We start from the raw sequence: 21,385 nt of genomic DNA, 5'->3' as shown, positions 1-21,385 counted from the left end.
TGGGGTGCAGGCAGGGGGCTCACGGCAGGGAGTTGGGGTGCAGGAGGAAGTGAGGGGTCCAGCAGGGGGCTCAGGGCAGGGAGTGCAGGGTGTAGCAGGGGGTTGGGGGGCTCAGGGCAGGAGGTTGGGGGTGCAGGAGGGAATGTGGGGTGTGGCAGGGGACTCAGGGCAGGGGGTTGGGGTGCAGGCAGGGGGCTCAGGGCAGGGAGTTGGGGTACAGGAGGAAGTGCGGGGTCCAGCAGGGGGCTCAGGGCAGGGAGTGCAGGGTGTAGCAGGGGGTTGGGGTGCGTCAGGGGGCTCAGGGCAGGAGGTTGGGGGTGCAGGAGGGAGTGCGGGGTGTGGCAGGGGACTCAGGGCAGGAGGGAGTGTGGGGTATGCAGAGGGTTGGGGTGCAGGCAGGGGACTCAGGGCAGGGAGTTGGGGTGCAGGAGGAAGTGCGGGATCCAGCAGGGGGCTCAGGGCAGGGAGTGCGGGGTGTAGCAGGGGGTTGGGGTGCGTCAGGGGGCTCAGGGCAGGAGGTTGGGGGTGCAGGAGGGAGTGCGGGGTGTGGCAGGGGACTCAGGGCAGGAGGGAGTGTGGGGTGTGCAGAGGGTTGGGGTGCAGGCAGGGGACTCAGGGCAGGAGGGAGTATGGGGTGTGCAGAGGGTTGGGGTGCAGGCAGGGGGCTCAGGGCAGGGAGTTGGGGTGCGGGGTGCAGGAGGGGTTTGGGTTCCAGCCCGGCACTGCTTACCTTGAGCAGCTCCGGGGTGGCAGGAGCACGCACCGGGACCAGGGTAGGCACCCTAAGTGGTGGGCACCCTGTCCCTGCAGCCTCGGGGGGAGGGGGAGCAGGGAACTCCGTGAGTTGTTCTTGCCTGTGGGTACCTCCCCCGAAGCTCCCGTTGGCCGCGGTTCCCCGTTCCCAGCCAATGGGAGCTGCGGGGGAGGTACCCGCAGGCAAGAACAGCTCACGGAGTACTCTGCTCCCCCTCCCGCCGGGGCCACGGGGGCAGCGTGGGGCCATCAGCACCATGGGGTTGGCAAATCCGCGGGCCGGATCCAGCCCGGGGCCCTAGTTTGCCTACCCCTGGCCTGGAGTTAGGCTGGGGACGCGGAGCGCTGGGGAGGGGTCGGGGGGGCCGTGGGGAGCTTGGCGGTTAGCAGGGAAGAACCCTGCGGGCTGCATGTTTGAGACCCCGATCTAAATACTGCCTCGTGTAATAAGGTTTAAGATTTAGACTGCGTGCTTATTTCTATGTTCTTTGGTAGCCATCGCTGTCCTTTTATGCCAACCACTTATAATCATTTAAAACTTGTCTGTCTGTCGTTAATAAACCTGTTTTATATTTTCCCTAAATCAGTGTGTTTTGGTTGAAGTGCTTGGGAACGCTGAGCTCAGATTACAAAGGCTAAATACCCTCTCCACACGGAGGGAGGGGTGGCCTGGGTAATAAATTTACAGTGGTCGGGCTTCTGAGCAGGGCAGAACTGTACAGCTCTGGGGTCCTAGGCTGGGGAGCTGGGGGGAATTGGCCGGAGCCTCTCCATTGTTGGTTCATGAGTGGCTGGGAGAAGCATTTATGGAAGTCAGCTGGGTGTGTCCCTGCTGGTGGATGTTTGTGTAAGTGCAGAAGCTGGAGAGGTTTGCCGCTTGTCACAGCATCACACTGGGAGAGGGAGCCCCAGTCGGAGGAACAGAGGGCTCAGTGGCACCCCAGTTCCAGGCTGCACCCCGGGGCTCCCGTCACAGTAAGGTCGTTGCATATTGAGTCAGTGCAGGCTCATGTTCATGCACACACACTGATTATCCACGTAAGCTTGGCAGGCCTCTGATGGCTATCCCCCAATGCACCGCATGCTGCCAGGAACAACTTGTCGGTTTACCTGCATGTCCTCCAGGGCTCTGGGGTTACGCTGCACTGACGTCCCCTCCCTGTTTAAATGCATGCACAAAGAACCCTGTGTCTGGAGCCACTCCCGTCCTTCGGGTGGGTCTTTCCTCCTCACTTCTAATCCTCACCCGCTTCTCTGACCCAGCCAGACACAGAGCCAAATGCAGGCTGGCTTGTGCCCTCTTCACCCGCAACTGAAATCAACAGGGTGCAGAGATCACCCTCTGCCTTGATGGAAGGAGCGAAGACTTGCCTACGCAGACTGCTTTGACAATCTTCCTAGGGCTACTGACCTGTACCCACGGCCCCTTCAACAAGAAACCCCCCGTCCATTCACTGACCCACCGGAACGCCCGTTCCCAGTGCTGCACGCGCAGCGCCCAGTCCGATGAGGCCTTAAACCTTGACGGGTTAGGACTTGAATCTTAATGCAGAAAAGCCCTCTGCAAACACACATCGTTATTCGTTAGGCTGCACTGGCAGCTGAGCACAGACTGGAGTGCTAAAACGCATTTCGCTCCCCACGCAACGCTGCCAGCCAACTACCTCTTGATTTTATACAGCCGCTCTCCCTTCCTGGAGCCTGGATTTCAGCCAGCCCCTGCGTTCTCGGCCATTAGGTCCTTGCCAATCACGACCAGAGTCTCCCTCCCGGTGCCATTTTTCACAACCTGATGGTGCCTTCCCCTCAGTGAGGCTGCCTCCCAAGGAAGTCCCATTACAGCACCGAATCCCAGCACTCTCCCTGAGCCCCACGGGATTGTAAACCACCGCGAAGGGCAGACCAGATGGACAGACGTCTTATCTCTAGCAGGGTGGGAATAAGTAAATGAACCATGTGCCCGGGAACGGCCCCTGGAGGCAGAAGAAACCCCTGCTGCCGAGGGAGGATTGGACTCAGAAATGCTGGTTTTCTTCGGCTCCAGCTGAGAGACACGCTACGCCGCTGGGTGGGAATATCGCCTAGGCCGACAAATTTATAATAGCTGCTTCCCCCCGGTGCCGGTTTGTGCCCTCTGCCTCCGGTCCCACCCCAACTCCACCCCTTCCCCGCCCCTATTGGTCCCCTTCTCCAAATCCCCGCCCCGGTCCCTGAGCGCGCCGCGTCCCCCCCTTCCGGAAGCTGTTTCCCGCCCAAGCCCTGGCAGGGAGTGGGGAGAAGCGGGGGGGTGGGGCAGCAATTATTTCTGGGTCTAGAGGCGGCAAAATCATTAATCCGCCACCGTTCCCACCCTGACCTTCCTCTCAGGGTTACTGCCTGAGACAGGGGCCTTCCCAGCTGGGAGGAGCCCAGCCCCTTTAGGGTGCCTGTGGATGTGCCCCCCACCCCCCGAGCCAGCCAGCAGAGTCACTGGGGTGGCATGCTGCTCCCCCATTTGAACGAGACCCTTCTTCGTGCCTGACAAACAGCAGCCAGCCGAACGCACCGTCCAAACCCTTACTCGTTGGCCAGCCCAGCGACTCGGGTCCTCAGCTGCTCCCCTGCCAAAGGCTTGATCGTTTGTCATGAGCAGGCTGCTCTGGGGTGAGAACTGGGGCTCATCCATTTCCGGGCAGCACAGCGAGTGCCGGTTGGGCAGGATGGCCCTCCAGCCCGGCTGATCCCTCTGGCGTCTCCAACCTGGTCCTGGGCAGTACGAGACCAGTCCAGAGATGCCGGTTGGCCAGATAATTAGCAGGCCCTTGTGGTCTGCGGTAAGACACCATCTCTGTCTTGCTCCGATGCCATCAGTGTCTCTGGACGCTCTCCATCGACCCGGTCAGCAACCGCACGGCGACACAGCAGCACGCAAGGGCCTCTCCTTCATTCTCTCCAGAACGCCGCATGTGCCCGCCGCATTCCATGCGCCTTCATCACCCGCCGCCGGGGAGTGTGCGGGCACTGGTCTTGGACCCGATTTGACAGGTTGGCGGTTTCTTGGTTTCTCATTTACTTTCCATTCCTCTCCCGCACAGGGAGAAAACGCCCCGAATTGAGAGCCAGAGGGTCTGCGGCGAAGGTAGGGCTCATCTCCACTGGAGCGGGGTGCGATCCCCAGCTGAAGGAGACAATCTCCGATCGAGCTAGCATGCTAAATACAGAGCGTAGCCGCGGCAGCCCATGAGGTGGAAAGGGCTATCCAGGCTGCTACGGGTAGCAGGCTGGTGTGGTCAGAGCTAACCCAGGTCCATCTCCTGAAGCTGGGAATCACCTCCCAGCTCCACTGTAAATGCACCCTTAGCTAGCTGGACCGTCAAAGCTCCCGTTTTTTGTGCTTCCCCAACAGCATACCTTGTGCCTTGCCAGCGTCCCCCCAGAGCGCTTCATAATGCTCTCCAGGCTGTCCGTGTTTGCTACACCTGTTACCTGGCCAGGCGTGACCCTTCCCACCCATGAGAGGATTATTACACCCTCTCCCACCGCTCCCCTACACACCCCAGGGCATCGTTCCAGCAAGCTGTCGTGTTTGCCAGTCACAGAGCATGTTTTATCCCTCATATTAAGGGTCGCTCCAACCTCATCTGACAGACAATCAGTCCCAGCTAATGCCCTGGCTCAGCGTCCTGGGGCCCCAGCAGAATCCCACACCAACTCCAGGTTCTGCTGCTTTAGTGGTTTGCTGATGACCCACTGCGTCCAGCCACCCTTGGCCACGCAGAGCCAGGCATTGCAGGGAGGGGTCTCCTTGGAGGCTCTTTCCACAGCCCTTCCAGGTGACACAGACATGGGTGCCCCACAGGCAGGCAGCTATCACGTCCCACAGCGGCGCTCCGAGACCACGGTGGCCCGGAATTTCATGATAGCTTGTGGTACTATGCCTGGTACCAGTCGGTCCAAGAGCAGTTTTAATCGGTGGTAATCAGTTTGAAATCATAGAACCCTAGGCCTGGACCTTGAGAGGTCGTCGAGTCCAGTCCCCTGCACTCATGGCAGGACTAAGCATTATCTAAATGCCCAGACTGTCCCTATTTCCAATAGCCCAAAGCCCGGCAACACTCACTAGTTCACCCCGATGCCCCATCGGGCACTGAGCAGGGATGGGCCGCGCACACAGACCTAGCCGGCATGGTCACTCCCTTGCGGTGCCACGTACCTAGGAGCTGTTGCGTAGTACCTGGCAGTGTTTGCAGGGGCGGGCATGGAACGGAAATGATGAAACACAACCGGGGAGGCAAAGGGAAGGGTGACAACACTGCTGTATGAATTTAGATGGAATATAGGAGCCCAAAAGAGTTAAAATGAGGACACCACGGGGGAGGGGCACAGGACCACAGCTGGACACCACGGGCACAGGGGGGGAGAGGAAAGAGGGTGGGAGGAACAGGAAGGAGAAAACACAGCAAGGGGAAGGGGGTCAATAGGCTGTAGGCCACGATTCAGCAAGCCAATTAAGCACATGCTTAACTAAGTCAAAGGGGACTTAAGCACATGCTTAACTTGAAGGACGTGCTTAAGTGCTTCATTGACCCGGGACCTTGGCAGAATCCTAGAGAGCCTATGGCTGAGCCTGGCCCGGAAAGGTGGGAGTTAGTTCACCGACTCCTCCCCAGGCCCTCCGCATGCTGAATGGGATCGGGCGCATTGTGAGCCCTGGGGGCTGGACAATGGCCCATGGAGCCTGACGTGTTTCAGATCGCTCAGCCCAGCTCCCCGTGCTGCCGGGGCCTGTGTGATGGGCAGCCCGGGCTGGCTGGACGCCACACAACCCGGAACAGTTGGGCATTGCTGCTGCTACCGAGGAAGATGCAAGCACTGACTGGACATGGAGGCCCAAGAGACTTCTCTCACCTGCCACCTGCTGGGAGCAGTCTCCTCGTTACACACCCATTATTCCTCACAGGAGTGAGCAGCGCACGCTGTAGGAAGCACTGGCCGGATCAGGGCTTTAGCCTCTGTATTACCAGTCTCCTCATCTTGACAGGGAGCCCGACGGCTGCTGCCCTGTGTCACAGGGGAGAGGAGGCGGAGGCTCAATGGGCTCCTGGGTGCTGTAACGGCAGAGCAAGGAAGGAGTGTCCCGCAGAAGGGAAAATGGAGGCTCTTTTGAGCAGCTAGAGCTCCACACGATAAACCAGGCTCAGCAAGCCTAGAATCATTCTGAGGCCTGGTCTGCACCTAAAACCTAGCTACAGCACCCGGGCTACGCAAAGTTGTGTGTCCTGTGCGATGCAGTTAGGTCGACCTAACCCCCACTGCAGACATGGCTAGGATCGATGGAAGAATTCTTCTGTTTAACTTAGCGACGGCCGTTCAGAAAGGTGGATTACCTACACTGACAGAAAAACCCTTCCATCAATGTCGGAAGTGTCTACACTCCAGCGACACAGCCGTGCCAAAGCTGCACCACTAGAGCTGTTGCAGTGTAGACATAACCCAAGTTACCATTTTGTCCTGAGGTCTGGCTGATTCCGATTTCAGACACCAACTTACCCTAGCAAATCACAGCACTTATATTTGACACCGCTTGAGAGCGTTTTGAAAGAAGAGAAGATATTTCTCCCGCACCAGCACAATATTCAGAAATCCTCTGAATGCTGTAGGAAGACCCGAAGTTCCGAGATGCCTTTATTTCATCCCAACTTTATCCTGGGAAGGGAATACATTTCTTTGGCTAGTCTCAAAAAGCCCAATAGTTTGACACATTCAGAGAACACACTGGATGGGAGCATTGTACAAGTCCAGAAACACACATGCTGGATTGATCACTTGAATGAGGTCTTCTGCAAACCCCAGAGGAAACATTTTTCTGGTCCTCACCCAACTTAGTGAACCTCTTCAAAACCTATTGATGCAAGAGACACACTAAGCACTATGTAGAAGTATTTTTACTCTTCCATATCACGCATGGAGATTACCAGCTGGATGCCTCTTTCATGAGCTTAGACCTACTAATAAATGTGTATATTCTAACGACAAGCCAGACAGCAATCACAACACAGTTGCATAAATAGGGTCTGAATTTGCTTGGTCAGTTGCTGGAATCTGCAGACGATCCGTGACTCACTGGCAGCGAGGGGCTGTGAAGATCCCCAAGAGCCAGTAGGTGCTCAGTTGAAACCCAGCACAGTGTGGAATGTGAGGTTAAAAAAAACAAACAAAACCTGTTCCAGTATCGTTTTCTGACATTCTTCTTCATGGTAAGTAGGTAACATGAGCCCACACACACCAGGAGAGAAGGACCTAGTTTACTCTGTTAAAACAAAGAGCAGGACAGCCTGATGAATAGCCCCTCCAATTATCTGTCAAGTATGGGAAAGGATAATGAGCCCAGAGCCCTGCTATTTCCCCCAAAGCTTCAGGTACTGTTGTCATACACTTCAGAGAAGCTGTTCCAACATCTCTTAGCACCATTCACAGCCATTAGCAATGGAAAAGTGGCTGCTGGCTGGGTAATTTCCCCTTCTCTTCTCTCGGGCAGGCATAATTCTGCCTCACAAATCAAGCCTCACCCACTACCCCTGTTGTAAAGAGTCTGATTTGAGAGGTCATGAAAGCCACCTGGCTGGAGCTAGCTGCAGGGATCAGTAAAAGAAAGGCTGTTAGGAGAGTAAACAGATGGGGGGCAGAGGAATGTGCCCCCCCCCTGCCCGGAGGCAGCCCCATTATGCTGATGTGGTATCACATTCCCTTCCCAGAGGCTCCCTTCACCTTCCACCATCTGAGTCAATGCAACAGCAAACAGCTGGAGCTGCCTTTGCCTGGGTTTTTCCCCATAGCTCGAAGCTGCAGGGGCTCCTCCACGCTGATGGACCCTGGCTGAGGGTGTGGCCTTTCGGGTCAGCCGAGCCTTCAGAGCCGGCTGTATGACCTGGACCCGCTGGAGCCTGCGGCCTTAGGCTGGACGTCCCGGGAGGAAAGGCCTGAGAGGGCGGCACGTCTGCTCTCAGCTAGAAGTGCCACCAGAGCAGCCTTCCTTGGGGCATCGCAGCCCCCTGCCTCCGCCTGGGCACGGTAGGACCCGGAAGAGAATCTCCCCCGGGCCCCAGGGCTGGACGGAAAGGCCGTGACGTTGGGCCAACATGCGCCCGCTGCGGAGCCGGCTCCCCAGAGCTGACCCAGGAAAGCCATTTGGTTCAGCTCCAGCGGTGCGTGATGATGAGGTGTGTCCCCTGCCAGCCTTGCCCTCCCAGCTCCTGGTTCAGCGCCGTAACCACCTCAGGCAGCCACCCGCTCCGGAGCGCTGCACCGGGTTCAGCAGCAGCCTTTTAACTCCCCAGCCCTAAGGTAGCACAACAGTGAATCTCAAATGATTTCTGAGACCTCCAGAGAACAACAGTCTCCATTGCCTAAACCAGCAACAAAGCCACGAGCATGCCGGGGAGCTCCAGCAACTAGTCTCAGCGCTAGGGATGCTTGGACACCAGTCTGGAGCCACGGCTAGATGTGGTGACTGCACAGACGCCCTCCAGCCAAACACACACGCACGCACACAATCGGGGCTCGTGTGGGAACATCTCCCCTCCCCTCATTATGGGAGGGTCATAACTTTCTCTGCTGGGAAGACAGAACAGCCCCCCAGCCCTGCTCGACACACAAGTTGTACCACTTGACCTATCCCAGTGTGTTAGAGCATTTCAGGCCCCTGGTGTGGGCACACTTGTGCCCGTGTAAAGGTTCTTATCCCCGGATAGCTGTACGGGAAGGGGAGTAAGTCTAGTAACAGAGCTGCAGCCATACTACGGTTTAGAACTAGCTCGGTAAAAAGCCCCCACCTGAACGGTGTGTAGAGTAGTGTACGTGGGAACAGGCCATACGTGATTATTGCTGGGGGGGTTCCCCAAGCCCCTTAGGGAATTAGGAGCACAAATCCCACAGACTCGTTTCCCATCAGCACTTTTACAGCCATTGTCCAGGGCAGTGTTTTCAAATGCCTCAGAGAGAATCCAGCTTTTGCCCATTGCAGCGCCTGTTTCCAGACAGCTGTGTGCCCTTCAGCTGCTTCTTCTGAGGACTGGTCAGCAAATTCTAGCCCCATCCTCTGGAATCTGATTTCCCTTCTCTGCTTTCTCGGGGAAGAGAGTTCTACTGTGGTCCTGCTGAGGCATCAGACTTTGCCAGTGTCCCACTAGCGGTCTGACCAGCAAAATGCAGCAAGGAACAGAAGAGGGAACTGTTGCTTAGATTGCAGGCTAAATCCTGGAAACACACGTTTTCTTTTTCAGCCAGTCAGTTCGTATTGCTGAATCCAAAACTAGCTCTTCAGTGGGGAAAGTCCCTTCTATGTTGTGGGTTAACAATTCTGTTGCAAACTTCTTTTGTTGCTCTTTTGTTACTAGTAGGGTCCTTTGGGGTTTTGTAGCCATTCTTTGACAACTGTTTTTACAGTTCTGCAACTACACTTGTAAAACCAAGACTTCTTTTGCAAATAGAGACAAGGAGTTGGGAGTGCTGCGCTTTGTTCTCCAGAACCAGTTCACCTCCCCCTAGGGACACACTGAGCCTGTGTGAGGGCAGGTTTCCCAGCCGCAGTCCCAGCCTGCCTTGTTTGCATCTTTTCCCTCCTCTCTCCTGCCTCTAACTGCTGAGAGTTACAAAGTGGTGGGTGTTCGCGAGGTACAAAGCCAGCCAGGAGCCTAGGCCGTGGCTGAGAACAATGTCTGGGCTACAGAGAGATAGACTCAGAGAGGCCAGCAGGGTCCACCAGACCATAGAGCCAGACCTCCTGGGTCACACAGCCAGGGAGCCGCCCCGGCCCAGACCTTGCGGATGTCTTTCAGAAAGAGATGCAGAGTTGAGTGGTTCAGACTGGGTCAAAGCCTGGCTGAGAAATCGCCTCCACTTCCCATTGGGCCCAGAGCATTGACTTCATTAGTGGAAACAGGATTTGCTCTTACCAAAGGGACCGCTGTTACTCTGCGCACACAGCCCCTCGGAGGCTCCTCTCTCCTGCCGCTTCCCATTAATGCCTCACCGGCACTGGATAAGCCACACTGAGCCATGAACCAACAGTGGGAGATGCCCAGGTTAAATGGTTTCATTTCAAGTTGCCTCCTATACAGTCAAGTTCCCCTGACATCCCTGCATCCAGTTCCCAATTCTCCCTGTCCATTGGGCATTGCCCTGAGCCCCGACCCTCCGACCCTCCCTCCATAGTCAGTGCCCCAGCACATGTCCCTTTGTCCTGTCCCTCCATCCAGGGTGCAGAGGCCAAGGGCAGAGCACAGTGAAGGGGGATGTGAAAACTGACCCTGCCTTGGTGCTAGGCTTGGCACAGGGACCAAGGGGAGCCAGCCTCACCCCCTTATTAAATGGATCCCAGCGTGGCCTCTGGCCTGGGCTCCGGCTGCCCAGCCATGTGCTGCCAGCTACACTTACCCGGTGCGATTTCGTGGGAGTGGCTGATGGCTGGGTCACACTGGCCACATCTTCTCTCACTTCCAGTCTTCCCCGAATACCTCCTGTTCTCACTCCTCCCCACTGCTCTCCCAGCTCCTCTCCTCCCACAAACCTTCCCCCGCTCACGGCCTAACTAAATCCACTCAAACAATTGGGAGTGGGGTGGGAGGGGGTTGAGTTGGGTTGAACTGAAAACAACATTTTGGTGACTTGAAAAGTAAAAAATAAATAAGTTGCTCAACCCAAAATTGTTTTGGTTCCATTTCAAGCATTTTAATGTTTTTGGTTAAAAGCATTTTTGAAACAAAGACGTTTTGAACCAAAAAACCAAAACATTTTGTTTTAAAAAATGTTGAAACGTGGTGATTTGGGGGGAATTTTATTCAATTTCTCGGGGGGGAGACCCCAAAACCAAATTTGGCAAATTGAGTACAAATCTGTGAAACATCTCAAGGCCACTGAAGCCACCTGTTTTGCTGAAAAAAGTTTCATATGGAGAGTTTCACCCAGCACTGATGGCTATACTTACGCTCAACAGCTTCGCATCCCCCCCCCCTCCCGGTCACTGCCCCCATCAGGAACTCTTCCTCCCCCCCCACCCCCCTGACAGCTAGAGAGCGGAGTTCAAAACACGCACTGTGGCTCCCCATGGTCACTGCTCTCCCAGCCATAGGGGCAGGCGGGGCCCAGCTTTGGACTCCTGCGTTTGTTTTCAGCACGGCTCAGCCATGCCTCCACGGCTGCTGCCCAGGCTACACTGCCTTGTACACGTGCGCTAGCTGGAGCGGATGGGCAGGGGCATCACCCCCCCCCACCCCCCAGCTCCTAGGGTAGCCCTAGTCTCAGTGACTCGCTTCAGGTCACACAGCAAGTCAGCAGCAGAACAGGGAATTGAACCCAGGTCTGAGCCCCAGGCTAGCACCCTAACCTTGGTCCATCCTTCCTCGTCTGCCTGAAACCCAAGCTCCTGGGGCAAGCCAGGCCTCGCAGGGCCTGTGTTATGCAGGAGCTCAGGCTAGACTTTTACTGTTTCGTCTCAGCCACTGTAGCCTCCAGCCCTTCTTTTCAGTGGCATTTGCTCCTCCTGCCCCACCCAACTCTCCTCTGGGAGCTGGCAGCAAAGTGAAACTCACTTAATCCACATCTGTGGTACCATCACGGGAATGGAGGTTGCAGATTCCAAAGGAGCCTAAGGGAGTTAGGTGCCTAACTCCCTTAGGAAATCCCAACCTTCTCACATTTCACTTGGCTACCTCAGCAGCGAGGAGGTGGAAGGAGAATGCGAGAACAGCTCAGGAGGTTTTTGCTGATCCTCTCTGCCTTTGGAGTCTGCTACTTTGCAGTACTTCTCCACTCCAGCTGCACCTTCTTTTCCTGCATAGCTGACGGGCTGCACAGATCGGAGCTGGGGAGGTGGCACCTAGGCGGGGAAACCTCCAAGCTCTCTCTGTGGAATGGCTCCCCTCTGGGTATCACAGGAACTCAGCCTGCAGGCTAGTTAAACAGAACGCCCAAAGCCAGGTTCAGGGGCACGGGCTTGTGCAGATGAAAGTGACAGTATTTACACAAACCCGGAGGAAGCTGGCCCTCGGAGTGTCACAGGGCCTGATGGATACTCTTTCAGATCAAGCAGTCATACACCTAAATTTCCCCACACCTGTCTTTGGAAATGTTCCCTCTAAGAGAGCTCTCATCATTTGAGGTGTCCTGACAGCTTCGTTGTGTTTCTGTAGCTACAAAAAAGGGGGAAGTGTTCCCTTAGTAATCCAAAATGATGATAATAAAACCCAGCAATTCCCGCGATCACACAGGATGTAACAACTCAGGGCAGCCGACTTCATGCCAGCACCAGAATAAAATTAAACTGTCCTCAGCCAGATCCAGAAAGCTCATTGGAAGGACCAGTTTGGCAGAGGACAACAGCCTGTGGCAATGAGAGCCCAGGGGTCTGCCAAAATGGATCCACTTGCAGGATGGGGGCCACTATCTGAGCAAAAAGAAAAGGAGGACTTGTGGCACCTTAGAGACTAACCAATTTGAGCATAAGCTTTCGTGAGCTACAGCTCACTTCATCGGATGCATACTGTGGAAAGTACAGAAGACATTTTTATACACACAAACCATGAAAAAATGGTTGATTTATCACTACAAAAGGTTTTCTCTCCCCCCACCCCACTCTCCTGGAGAGTGGGGTGGGGGGAGAGAAAACCTTTTGTAGTGATAAATCAACCATTTTTTCATGGTTTGGGTGTATAAAAATGTCTTCTGTACTTTCCACAGTATGCATCCGATGAAGTGAGCTGTAGCTCACGAAAGCTTATGCTCAAATAAATTGGTTAGTCTCTAAGGTGCCACAAGTCCTCCTTTTCTTTTTGCAAATAGAGACTAACACGGCTGTTACTCTGACATCTGAGCAAAGCCTCCTTTGGCAGGTTGCATCAGAGGGATTTTAAAAAGCAGAGAAAACACCCAACCCACAGCACATTCCAGTCTGGTTTCTCTCAGGGCATGTCTGCTTCAAGCTGGAGGGGACTAGAGGTGCCCCTGCTAACTTTGATCAAGCTGGTGCACGGCAAGCAGAGGGCGGACACCACGGCACAAGCAGCAGGAAACCAAAATGGCAGGTTTATGCTCAGGGCGGCTAGCTCCTGCTGCTGCTCTCACCACTGCGGCTTGCATTCTATCAGACCTAGCACAGGTACGTCTCCTCGAGCTGGAAATTGTCTGTGCTTCAAGCTGGAGAGGTATACTACGTGGCCTTGCTACTAAAGTTTGTGCAACTGTCTGGAAAGCTCTCAACATCGAATATCTGACTATAATTAGGCTTGGAAGGGTTGGATTTTTATTGTTAAATGCCAGTAAACAACAATTTCCTCTTACACACACACTGGCAAAAAATATCTCCATCGATAATCATCAAAATCGACAAACAGGCAAAGTAAGCAAAATGCTGCTTGAGAACAGAGTCTGATTTAGGGATATTTACTTTGTATACTTGGACATGGGATGTTGCCAATTTGTGTTTTAATGGTTATAAAGCTTTAACTTTTATAAGGTCAACATCTATAGGCATTAAATAATGGTCTGACCCCCAGAGCTTCCTGCAACCATGAAAATTTTAATGGATAAAATGCAGGGGGGGGGGGCAAATGCTTCAAAAATAGAGATCTGTGGAAATGATAAAAAATAAAACTGGAATTCTGCCAAGCCTACCCATAATTAAACTAGTTGTCAACACAATACATACCAGATTTCCCAAATGGTAAAATCAGATGTCCTGATCATGTTTTCTTATCTCAGGACCTTTTGCCATAATAGTTGCATAAATGCTTCAAACGTCAATGTTTTCCCCTGATAAGAGCGGTTGCTATATCAACCCAAGAAAGGCAATTTTCAGTTTTAACATTGTGTTGGGTAACTCTTAATCTTTAATCAAATTTTGTTACCAATGCATGACTCCCCCTAAGTACACAGCTGGGAGCGATATGTCCATAGGAGTTTTCAGCACAATTGATATCTACAGTTATCTGATTGTTGGCATGAGAACACCTTCCAGCTAATAGGGCCTATGAACAGTAATCACTTACAACTTGCAAGTCAGCGTTACTGAAGCTTTGGGGGCCTGAGTCTCCATTGCCTTTCCACTTGCACGGTCGTTACCCATGCAAAAGGAGATGGAGTCAGGCCCCTGCAAATCAGGAGACTGGCTTAATCATTTTCCTTCCTGCAGCTCCAAAACCTGGCGTGTTCTGTTCACAAGGGGTTCAGCAACTTTCTGCAGCTGTTTGTGTTCACCAGCGTTTGTACTTTGTGCTGACTGAGTTCTAGCAAACAGGGAAACAAACTCAAGGCTACACATAACTGAAAGTATCGAGTTTGGGCTGGTTACGGGGCAGGATTAGGCTGCACAATCTGCAGTGGCGACAATAAGGGAAGGGAAGTGGTAATACCATGGAGGGGGCAGGTGGGTGAAACTGTGAATCCACTTGACCAGCGTGCTGCGGATGAGCAGGGTGGAGTGGATCAAAAGCAGCTCTGTCCAGGATCAGCCTAACAGGGAAGGGACTGCGTGTCTGGTGACAGGAGGATGCGGAAAGTCAGGGGTGGGATTTGGGTTCCCAGCTGCAGCTGTGACGGAATCAGTTACGAATTCCATCACAGGCAAGGGACTGACAACAGTTAAATCTCCGGGGCTGAGGAGCAAAGGGCTGGAGCTGCCCCTGGCAACCATTTCAATCTACTGTAAGAAGCACCTAGCTGGAGCCCTGGCCTCTAGCTCTGGGAGGCCTAGCTCCGAGACACCTCTCCCTTGGGGCAGAGGGGTGTAGGGACAGGATAGCCCTGGGGAGGCAGAGGACTGTCCCCACCCTCCCAGGGAGGGCAATCCTTCCCTCTGGCTCTGGGGCTAAAGGCAGATGGGGCCGGGTATATGAAGGAGAAGGAGACCCAGTGTCCAGCTGCATTATGGGGCCTGGATTCTGACACTGGCTTTCCCCAAGGATAGCAGCAGCAGGCAGGCCTGGGAGGCGAGAGGACAGGGCCTGACAAGTGCTAGGCACCACATGGGGCTGCAATCCCTCCCCCGGCCCCCGCCTGGAGTCAGGGGCAATGGGCGACATCCTGGCTTTACAGAGACCAATGAGAAATCTGTCACAGGTGGCAGAGCAGGCAGGATGGGGAGGGACACTGACCCACCCCTCAAACAGCAGTGGGGGGCACCATGGAGACCACACGGGACAGGAGCGCCTACTCCCGGAGACTGGAGCAGCCAGCTCCCACCTCCAGAGCCCCTCTGGCCTCAGGGCTTGTGACTTGATTGCATTTCTCCCCACTGACAGAAGGGAACTTGTGCCGGGGAGGGGAGGTGCGGGGAGGCTGGGGAAGGGGAGCAAGGAGCAGGAGGTATGGTCCGAGGAGCTGGGGAGAGGATTACAGATGGGGAAAGATATCAGCGTAACCTGTGGTTTGCTGACCTACTGCAAGCAATGAGGAGGAGCCAGCGAATAGAGTCTGGGCCAGGGGGCTGAGCTGGGGTACAGATGTACGCGGTGCTGGTCACTTTGCCTGTCTGCCTCTTGCACGCCCGCTTCTGCTGCAGCTTACACCAGTGTAATCCCCTTGATCTCAGGGGAGCAGCACCTACTCTGCTCCCATGTTAGCAGGTCACAGACAGCCCCACGCTCGCTACAACAGTTACATGGATGAACCAGCCACAGGGCCTGGGACAGTATTTAGCCTGCCTCTGAAGAAGTCCGTACTATTTTTGTTCAAGGTTTTTTGTTTATTTGGTTTTTTTTAATAGTTCCATTGTAAGCGGTTTCATTCTTCACGTTCATCTCATGTTTCACATCAACATACCTTTGCATCACCACCTTATGACCAGGTGTCATTGGCTTCTTTCCATTCTCTGTCTAAACATTAGACTTAGGGTTGCTCAAAATAACGAGGACGTATTTCGTGAACACTTTCTGAAATGTTTCCCCATTTATTTTTAGAATTTCAAAATTTGAAACATTTTGACCAGTTCTAGTTCCAACAGCGAGCGCTCCCCAAACAGATTGCTTTTGAGCTAAAGCTTTGAGCAAATAGTATGTACAAAGCAGCAAGGTGCATTTCAACAACACAGAATATTTACCCTGTTTCTTGCCCAGCGAGAGGTTTGGAATACAAACCTCGTGTTTTCAAAAGCAGATTTTCAGGGCGCTGCACACACTGCATTTCCTCTGCCAGTTTTCTTGTCCTTTATCCCACGCTCAGCGTCACACATGGACCAGAGATCCCCAGTGGGTGTAAATCACTGCCAGTCCAATTAAATCTTTAGAAGTACACCGATTTACACCAGCTAAGATTTTCAGCCCCTACTCATCCGGTCCAGCTCTACAACCACTTGTCCCCTCGTCCCCAGCCCTTGTTCACTATCACACTCCCCAGCCTTCTGTCAACAGGGTGGAAATTGTTTCCGCTTCCCACAAGCTGCAGGAGCTGTCCTGTTATCTCAGGGGCACTGGGCCCCACCTGCAGTTCCTTTAGTTTCATTATCTCCAGGGCTGTTCTCAGGTGGCTTATCAGTTTGTTCAATGGTGGAGAGAAATGGGCATAATAAACCTGCTGGGCTGTTCAGTGATCTGATTATTTGGCCTCCCACAAGCAGCGGACCAGGGTACCTGGGTGGCCAGGCCTAGTCAGGGGTCAGATTTCAAGCCCTGGGGGAGCGGTTTTTCCCTGCAGCTTATTCTTTCTGGGAGCGGGAATGGGAAGGGAAGGTGTGCTCCGTTCCCAGACCACCCCTAGGATGGGCCCTACAGCCAACAAGCTGGCAAATTCTGAGTCCTGGCCCGTAGCTAAGCTTTCTTGTTAGTTACACAGTGACACCATGTACAGGCTCAGAATTTGGGAGGAGAAAAGGAAACTCCAGAGGCCCCAGCCTTCCTCCTGGTCTGCACGCATGCCCCAAGGGGTCAGAGTCCCCAAATCCATGGGGATGAAGCAGCTGCATGCGAGGGGACGGTGATGTCCCAGAGGCACAGACCAGGCTCAGGGAAGTGGGTGGAAGCACAGGATGGACATGGCAGAGGAGGGGGACTGGGTCAGAGCAGCATTGCTGTGACAGATCTTTGTTGCTGCTGCTACGGCTCCTGCAGGGTGGCTCAGAGCCACAGGCCGAGACGTGGGTCTTTAAAATGGGAAAGACTGAGCGTGACTGTTCCACGACAGTTACCGATCTCGGTGATACTAGGGCCCCGATGCTGCAGACGGCTCCAAGCTGCAGCATCCGTGCCTAGACATTTGCCCTGTAGAGCCAAGCTGGAAAAACACTGAGCCCTCCCACTCCTCAGGGCCTCACCGGGAGCAGAGGGGGCTGCGTAACTCACAGGGGGCAATAAGAGCTCAAAGGTATTGAGACCCAGAACGCCCATTAGTCTCAGTGGGAATTAGGAACCTAAATTGATCTGAGCCTAAGCATTGGGCAGGATCAGGCCTGACGTGACCCAACGATCCTGAGCGATCATTGTTTAGACAGCACAATGTAAATGCTAGTTTTACTTGTTCAGTTACATTTTTCAAACAAATGCTTTACCAGCAATATAACATTATCTCCTGGTTTCCTGTTTTAAAACTGCACAGAGCGCAAGGGCAGTGGGGTGGGGAGGCAGGGCAGGTGAGATTTGGGAGAGGAAGGAGTCTCTGCCCTGTGAGACCTTGAACAAATCCCTTAAACCATTCAGGTGAAGCCTTCGACCCACTGAAACCAATGGGTCCAGCAGTCTTTTGCCCTGGGAACCCCTGTTTGCCCACCTGTCACACTGAGAACTGGTCAGAATCCTCCCCCGCCCCTTGTGGAAAATTTTAGCTTTTCCACTGGAAAATTGAAAAGTTTTGCCCCAAAAACTGCCACAAACAAAAACAAACAAGTAATTTTACAATTTTTATCTGAATTATTGGTTATTGGCTGAAAAATCTCAGATAAGCTTTTTTTTTACAAAACAAAAAAATTTTTAGAGGAAAACAAATATTCTCTGCAAAAATTCTCATTTAGTCAAAGCTCCACGTTTCTGTCGAAAAACAGGTTAGATGGAAACTTTTCAGGCGGCCTTAGTTACATCTTTAATGTTTGTTAAATACCTGGAGAGTCCATCATTTTCTCCCACTGTAATATTCAGGTTACATAAATCTGTCTAATTCTTTGTCCTTGTGCCTATTCATCGGATACCATCTTTAATCTCATATTACTACTCCATCATCATAAAATGCAAGACAGTTGTTTCTGCTGCCTTTGAGCACTCTTGCAGTGCTGTGTCTGCCAGGGTTCATGCCAGCCCTTTATTGGAAAGTCTAATCTTCGCCAGACTTTTACAACATTCCACATATTAGGTATACAGTCAAAATTCACTCGTTTAAATAAGCCTCCAAATTTGCACTGAGTTAGATTTTGGCTGCCCCTCGGAAAGCTTGTACTGTGCAGGTATCAACAGCTGAATTGCCTTCACGGACAACAGGCTTCATTTAGCCTATTTTACATTTTATCTTCTGCCGTGCTGCCAACACTTATCCAAGGACATTGATCAAGAAACAGGGCACAGGCAGAGGCTGAGATATTGAAATTTGCCTAGGAGATTTGGCTGTCCAATTGCCATTAATGCTGTGGGAACCTCAGCTGTGAAGTCCCCACTCTTTTCTCCACTGTCCCAGTTATGATGGTCTCGCTTAGAAAGGTTGAAAAACTCTGAATTCATGCCCCCATCTGTATCCTGTAAGGAGCACAGTGAGCACGGCGGGGGGGATATACACTGCCACCGTGCAAAGCCGTGAGCCAGAGGTGCACGGCACCATACCAGCACAGGGCTTAACGCTGTACTTTACTCAGAAATCTGCAACACAAAGCCTCTGGGCACCTTCACAACCGTTGCTCTGGTTCTAAAAACTCAATTTAAAAAAAAAAAAAAAAAAAGGCCCAAACTTACAAATTCGGGGATAAAGAGGAGATCAGGAAATGTCGTCAGGACCGAGAAGCCGGTAGGCAAGGAGACTGCAGCAGCCGCCGCCGACATCTTTGTCCTTTCACCTGCACCACCTCAGACTCCCCGGTTCTTGCCACTGGAAGGGGCTTTCCAGTGCAGCCTGCTAACCTCCCTCCCTGAGACAGGTGAGCTCTTGGCTGATCAGAGGGATGAATGCTACCTGCCTAGAGGGAAGGAGCTAACCTAGGTGTGGCCGGCTAATTTGACAGACTTGCCTGTTGTGTTTATAAGCCCTGGGAGGAGACTGCAGAGTGTTATATTTTAACTTTCCTGCAGCGGCGTGGGATACATGTCGTTCGCTCTCCTGGGCCAGGCAGAGTTAACGGTAGAGACCTGCTGGCCCAGCGTTGGCTGGAACCAGGTGCTGCTGCCAGAGCTAGAACTCAAAGGATGGGGCCCAGCTCCTCAGCTGGGGTAAAGCAGCGTCATTCCATTGACATCAGTGCATCTATGCTGATTTACACCCGCAGTGGATCTGGACCTGGCTTTTGGCCAGTGCTCCAGAACTGCAACCTCAGCCGCTCCTGTGAGATTTCTGAGATTTCCAGGGTCCCACCCGATGCAGAGTCCAGTCCCCCACTTAGTACCACCCACTGCAACTGCAAACTCCTCAAGTGTTTCCCTAGCAAACGGCCATGGCTTGGCAGAGCTGGGAACAATCCTGCACTGGGAAAGGAGAGGATCCAGGACAGCCCTCAGCCCCAGCGGAAATGTCTGAGAGTTTGAAATAGCCACCACGAGCCCAGGAAGCACTCCTGGTTTTAACAGCGAGAGCAGCTGACCGGCACAACAGGTCACCAAGGGAGGTGATGGGTTCTCCACTGATGGGCGTATTTAAATCAGGACCGTCGGTCTCTCTAATAGACACATCCTAGCCTACCCATGGGGCAGGGACTTGGTGCAGGACTCACTGGGGGGACTTCTCAGGCCTGTGCAATACAGGGGGTCAGGCCAGGTGATCTAATGGTCCCTGCCGGTCTTAAGATCTGGGAATCTAGAGACTGGTGCTGTACCAGTCCCGGCTCCACTGGGCAGCTGTAGACCCCCTTTGACTCCAGCACTGGGGGCTGCCTGGTGCGGCTAGTGGCTGAGGTGCAGCTTGGGAGCAGTTCTAGCATGCGCAGTGAGAGCTGCCCAGGAAGGGCTGCTTTGCAGCATGCCAGCAGCCCCTAACATTGCGGAGGGCAGATAAACTCAGTCCTGTCTTTAGAGACCAAGTGCCTTTGTGGGGACAGCTGGGGTAAGCCACATTCCCTGGAGCATGAGAGGAGTGGCCCAGCCTGTAGCTTTCCTCGCTGGGCTGATCTTGGGCCATGTCTTTGGGCAAGCGGCCAGCTAATGGGCCAGGCCCCTGGCCACGGCAGCCCTATGATTGCATTAGGATAGTGACTCAACAAAACTCTGGGTGGAGGCCCAGGGCAGGGCTCATTCCTTGTTGGGGAGTGCAGCTAAGCTGCCTCTGCGAGGCAGAATCCCTGGAGGGCTAGTACAAGTGCCCTAAAGATGGGCATGTTAAGGGGAAGGGGCAGTTGAATGAAGTCCTCACCTAGTTTATGGGCGCAAGGAAAGGGTTAACAGCTGCCGCAGCGATGGGACACAGATCCCCCTCCTCTCCAGCCACAGAGCAGTGTATTCTCACCAGCCCAGAGTGGCCAGTTCCTGGCCCCGAGGAGAGCCAGGGCTGGGGGTGAAATGAAAGGCAACTGGACCTGGAAACCAGAGGCCCAGGTACCAGGTGAAGACAGGGCGTAAAGGGACCAGATTGGCATGAATTAATGGGGTCTGCAGCCTAACCCTCGTATCGGCAGCCCCCAGTGTCCAGAAAGGAATCAGGTCCCCAGACAGAGACCGGCTTAAACGTTTCCAAACTGGCAAATGTTGGGTTGTTTATTGGCCTTTCCGTTTTGAAGCCTTGGGGAGGAGGGCGGGGGGGGAAGGGAGCAGTCACATTTTCAAGCCCTTCTCCACAGCCACAAAAGCTAGACCCATTTGTGTTCAAATAGAAGCGGAGATTCTCATGTAGTCACAGGACTGCACAAGCTGGGACTCCAAGAAACATACCAACTATCATGAGACAGGAGGGGGCAAGGCTGGTGCAGACCCAGCTTCTTGACCTCAGTACTTTTTGGGCCCATTAGTGAAGTTCTGTGTGGAGGGGTCTGTCTGGGGAGGGCCTCCACAGGGGCTATGCGATGAGCATCCTTTTAGTTCTTGGCAGGCAGCTGCATAAGAGTCCTTTGCAAAGCCTCGGTGCACAGAGTCAGAAAGCAGAGGTAGGGTCAATGCACCTTCCCAGGCCCTTATTTTCCCTGGTTTACACTGCTCAGAGGACCTGCAGCATTCATGCTAGCACCTGTTGCAGTCTGGCACCTCCAGCTGTCTTTATAGTCAATCATTGTGGCCATACACATCACAGAACCAAAGAGATCCCCCGTCATTGCTGGCCAAGTGCATAATGGTTTCTCTATGTCTACCAGTCTGACTGTACTGTCTTTTAGGGCTGTCTCTACCCTTTCCCTTTGTGCATTGCACAGCACCGCATACATTGCAATTCCTAATGGCATGCAGGGTCCTGGATTTGTGCTGGAAATGGCCCACCTTGATTATCATACACATTGTGAAGAGAGTGGTCACTTTGGATGAGCTATTACCAGCAGGAGAGTGAGTTTGTGTGTGTG

General features: G+C 53.4%; 1 protein-coding gene across 1 annotated transcript in view; it reads right to left on the bottom strand.

Moving 5' to 3' along the window:
- Nucleotides 1-19,400, bottom strand: part of MAL (mal, T cell differentiation protein (MAL blood group)) — a 28,454-nt gene extending 9,054 nt beyond the window's left edge. Inside the window, exon 1 of the mRNA XM_073339979.1 lies at nucleotides 18,651-19,400. Within this exon, the coding sequence (XP_073196080.1) occupies nucleotides 18,651-18,737 (87 nt within the window). The 5' untranslated portion in view covers nucleotides 18,738-19,400. The remainder of the gene's footprint in view (nucleotides 1-18,650) is intronic.
- Nucleotides 19,401-21,385: the final 1,985 nt, after the last annotated feature.

Source organism: Lepidochelys kempii, chromosome 3 (assembly GCF_965140265.1).
Source record: "Lepidochelys kempii isolate rLepKem1 chromosome 3, rLepKem1.hap2, whole genome shotgun sequence".
Lineage (NCBI taxonomy): Eukaryota > Metazoa > Chordata > Testudines > Cheloniidae > Lepidochelys > Lepidochelys kempii.
The sequence above is the reverse complement of the archived record's forward strand: the minus strand, read 5'-3'. Positions and strand labels throughout refer to the sequence as shown.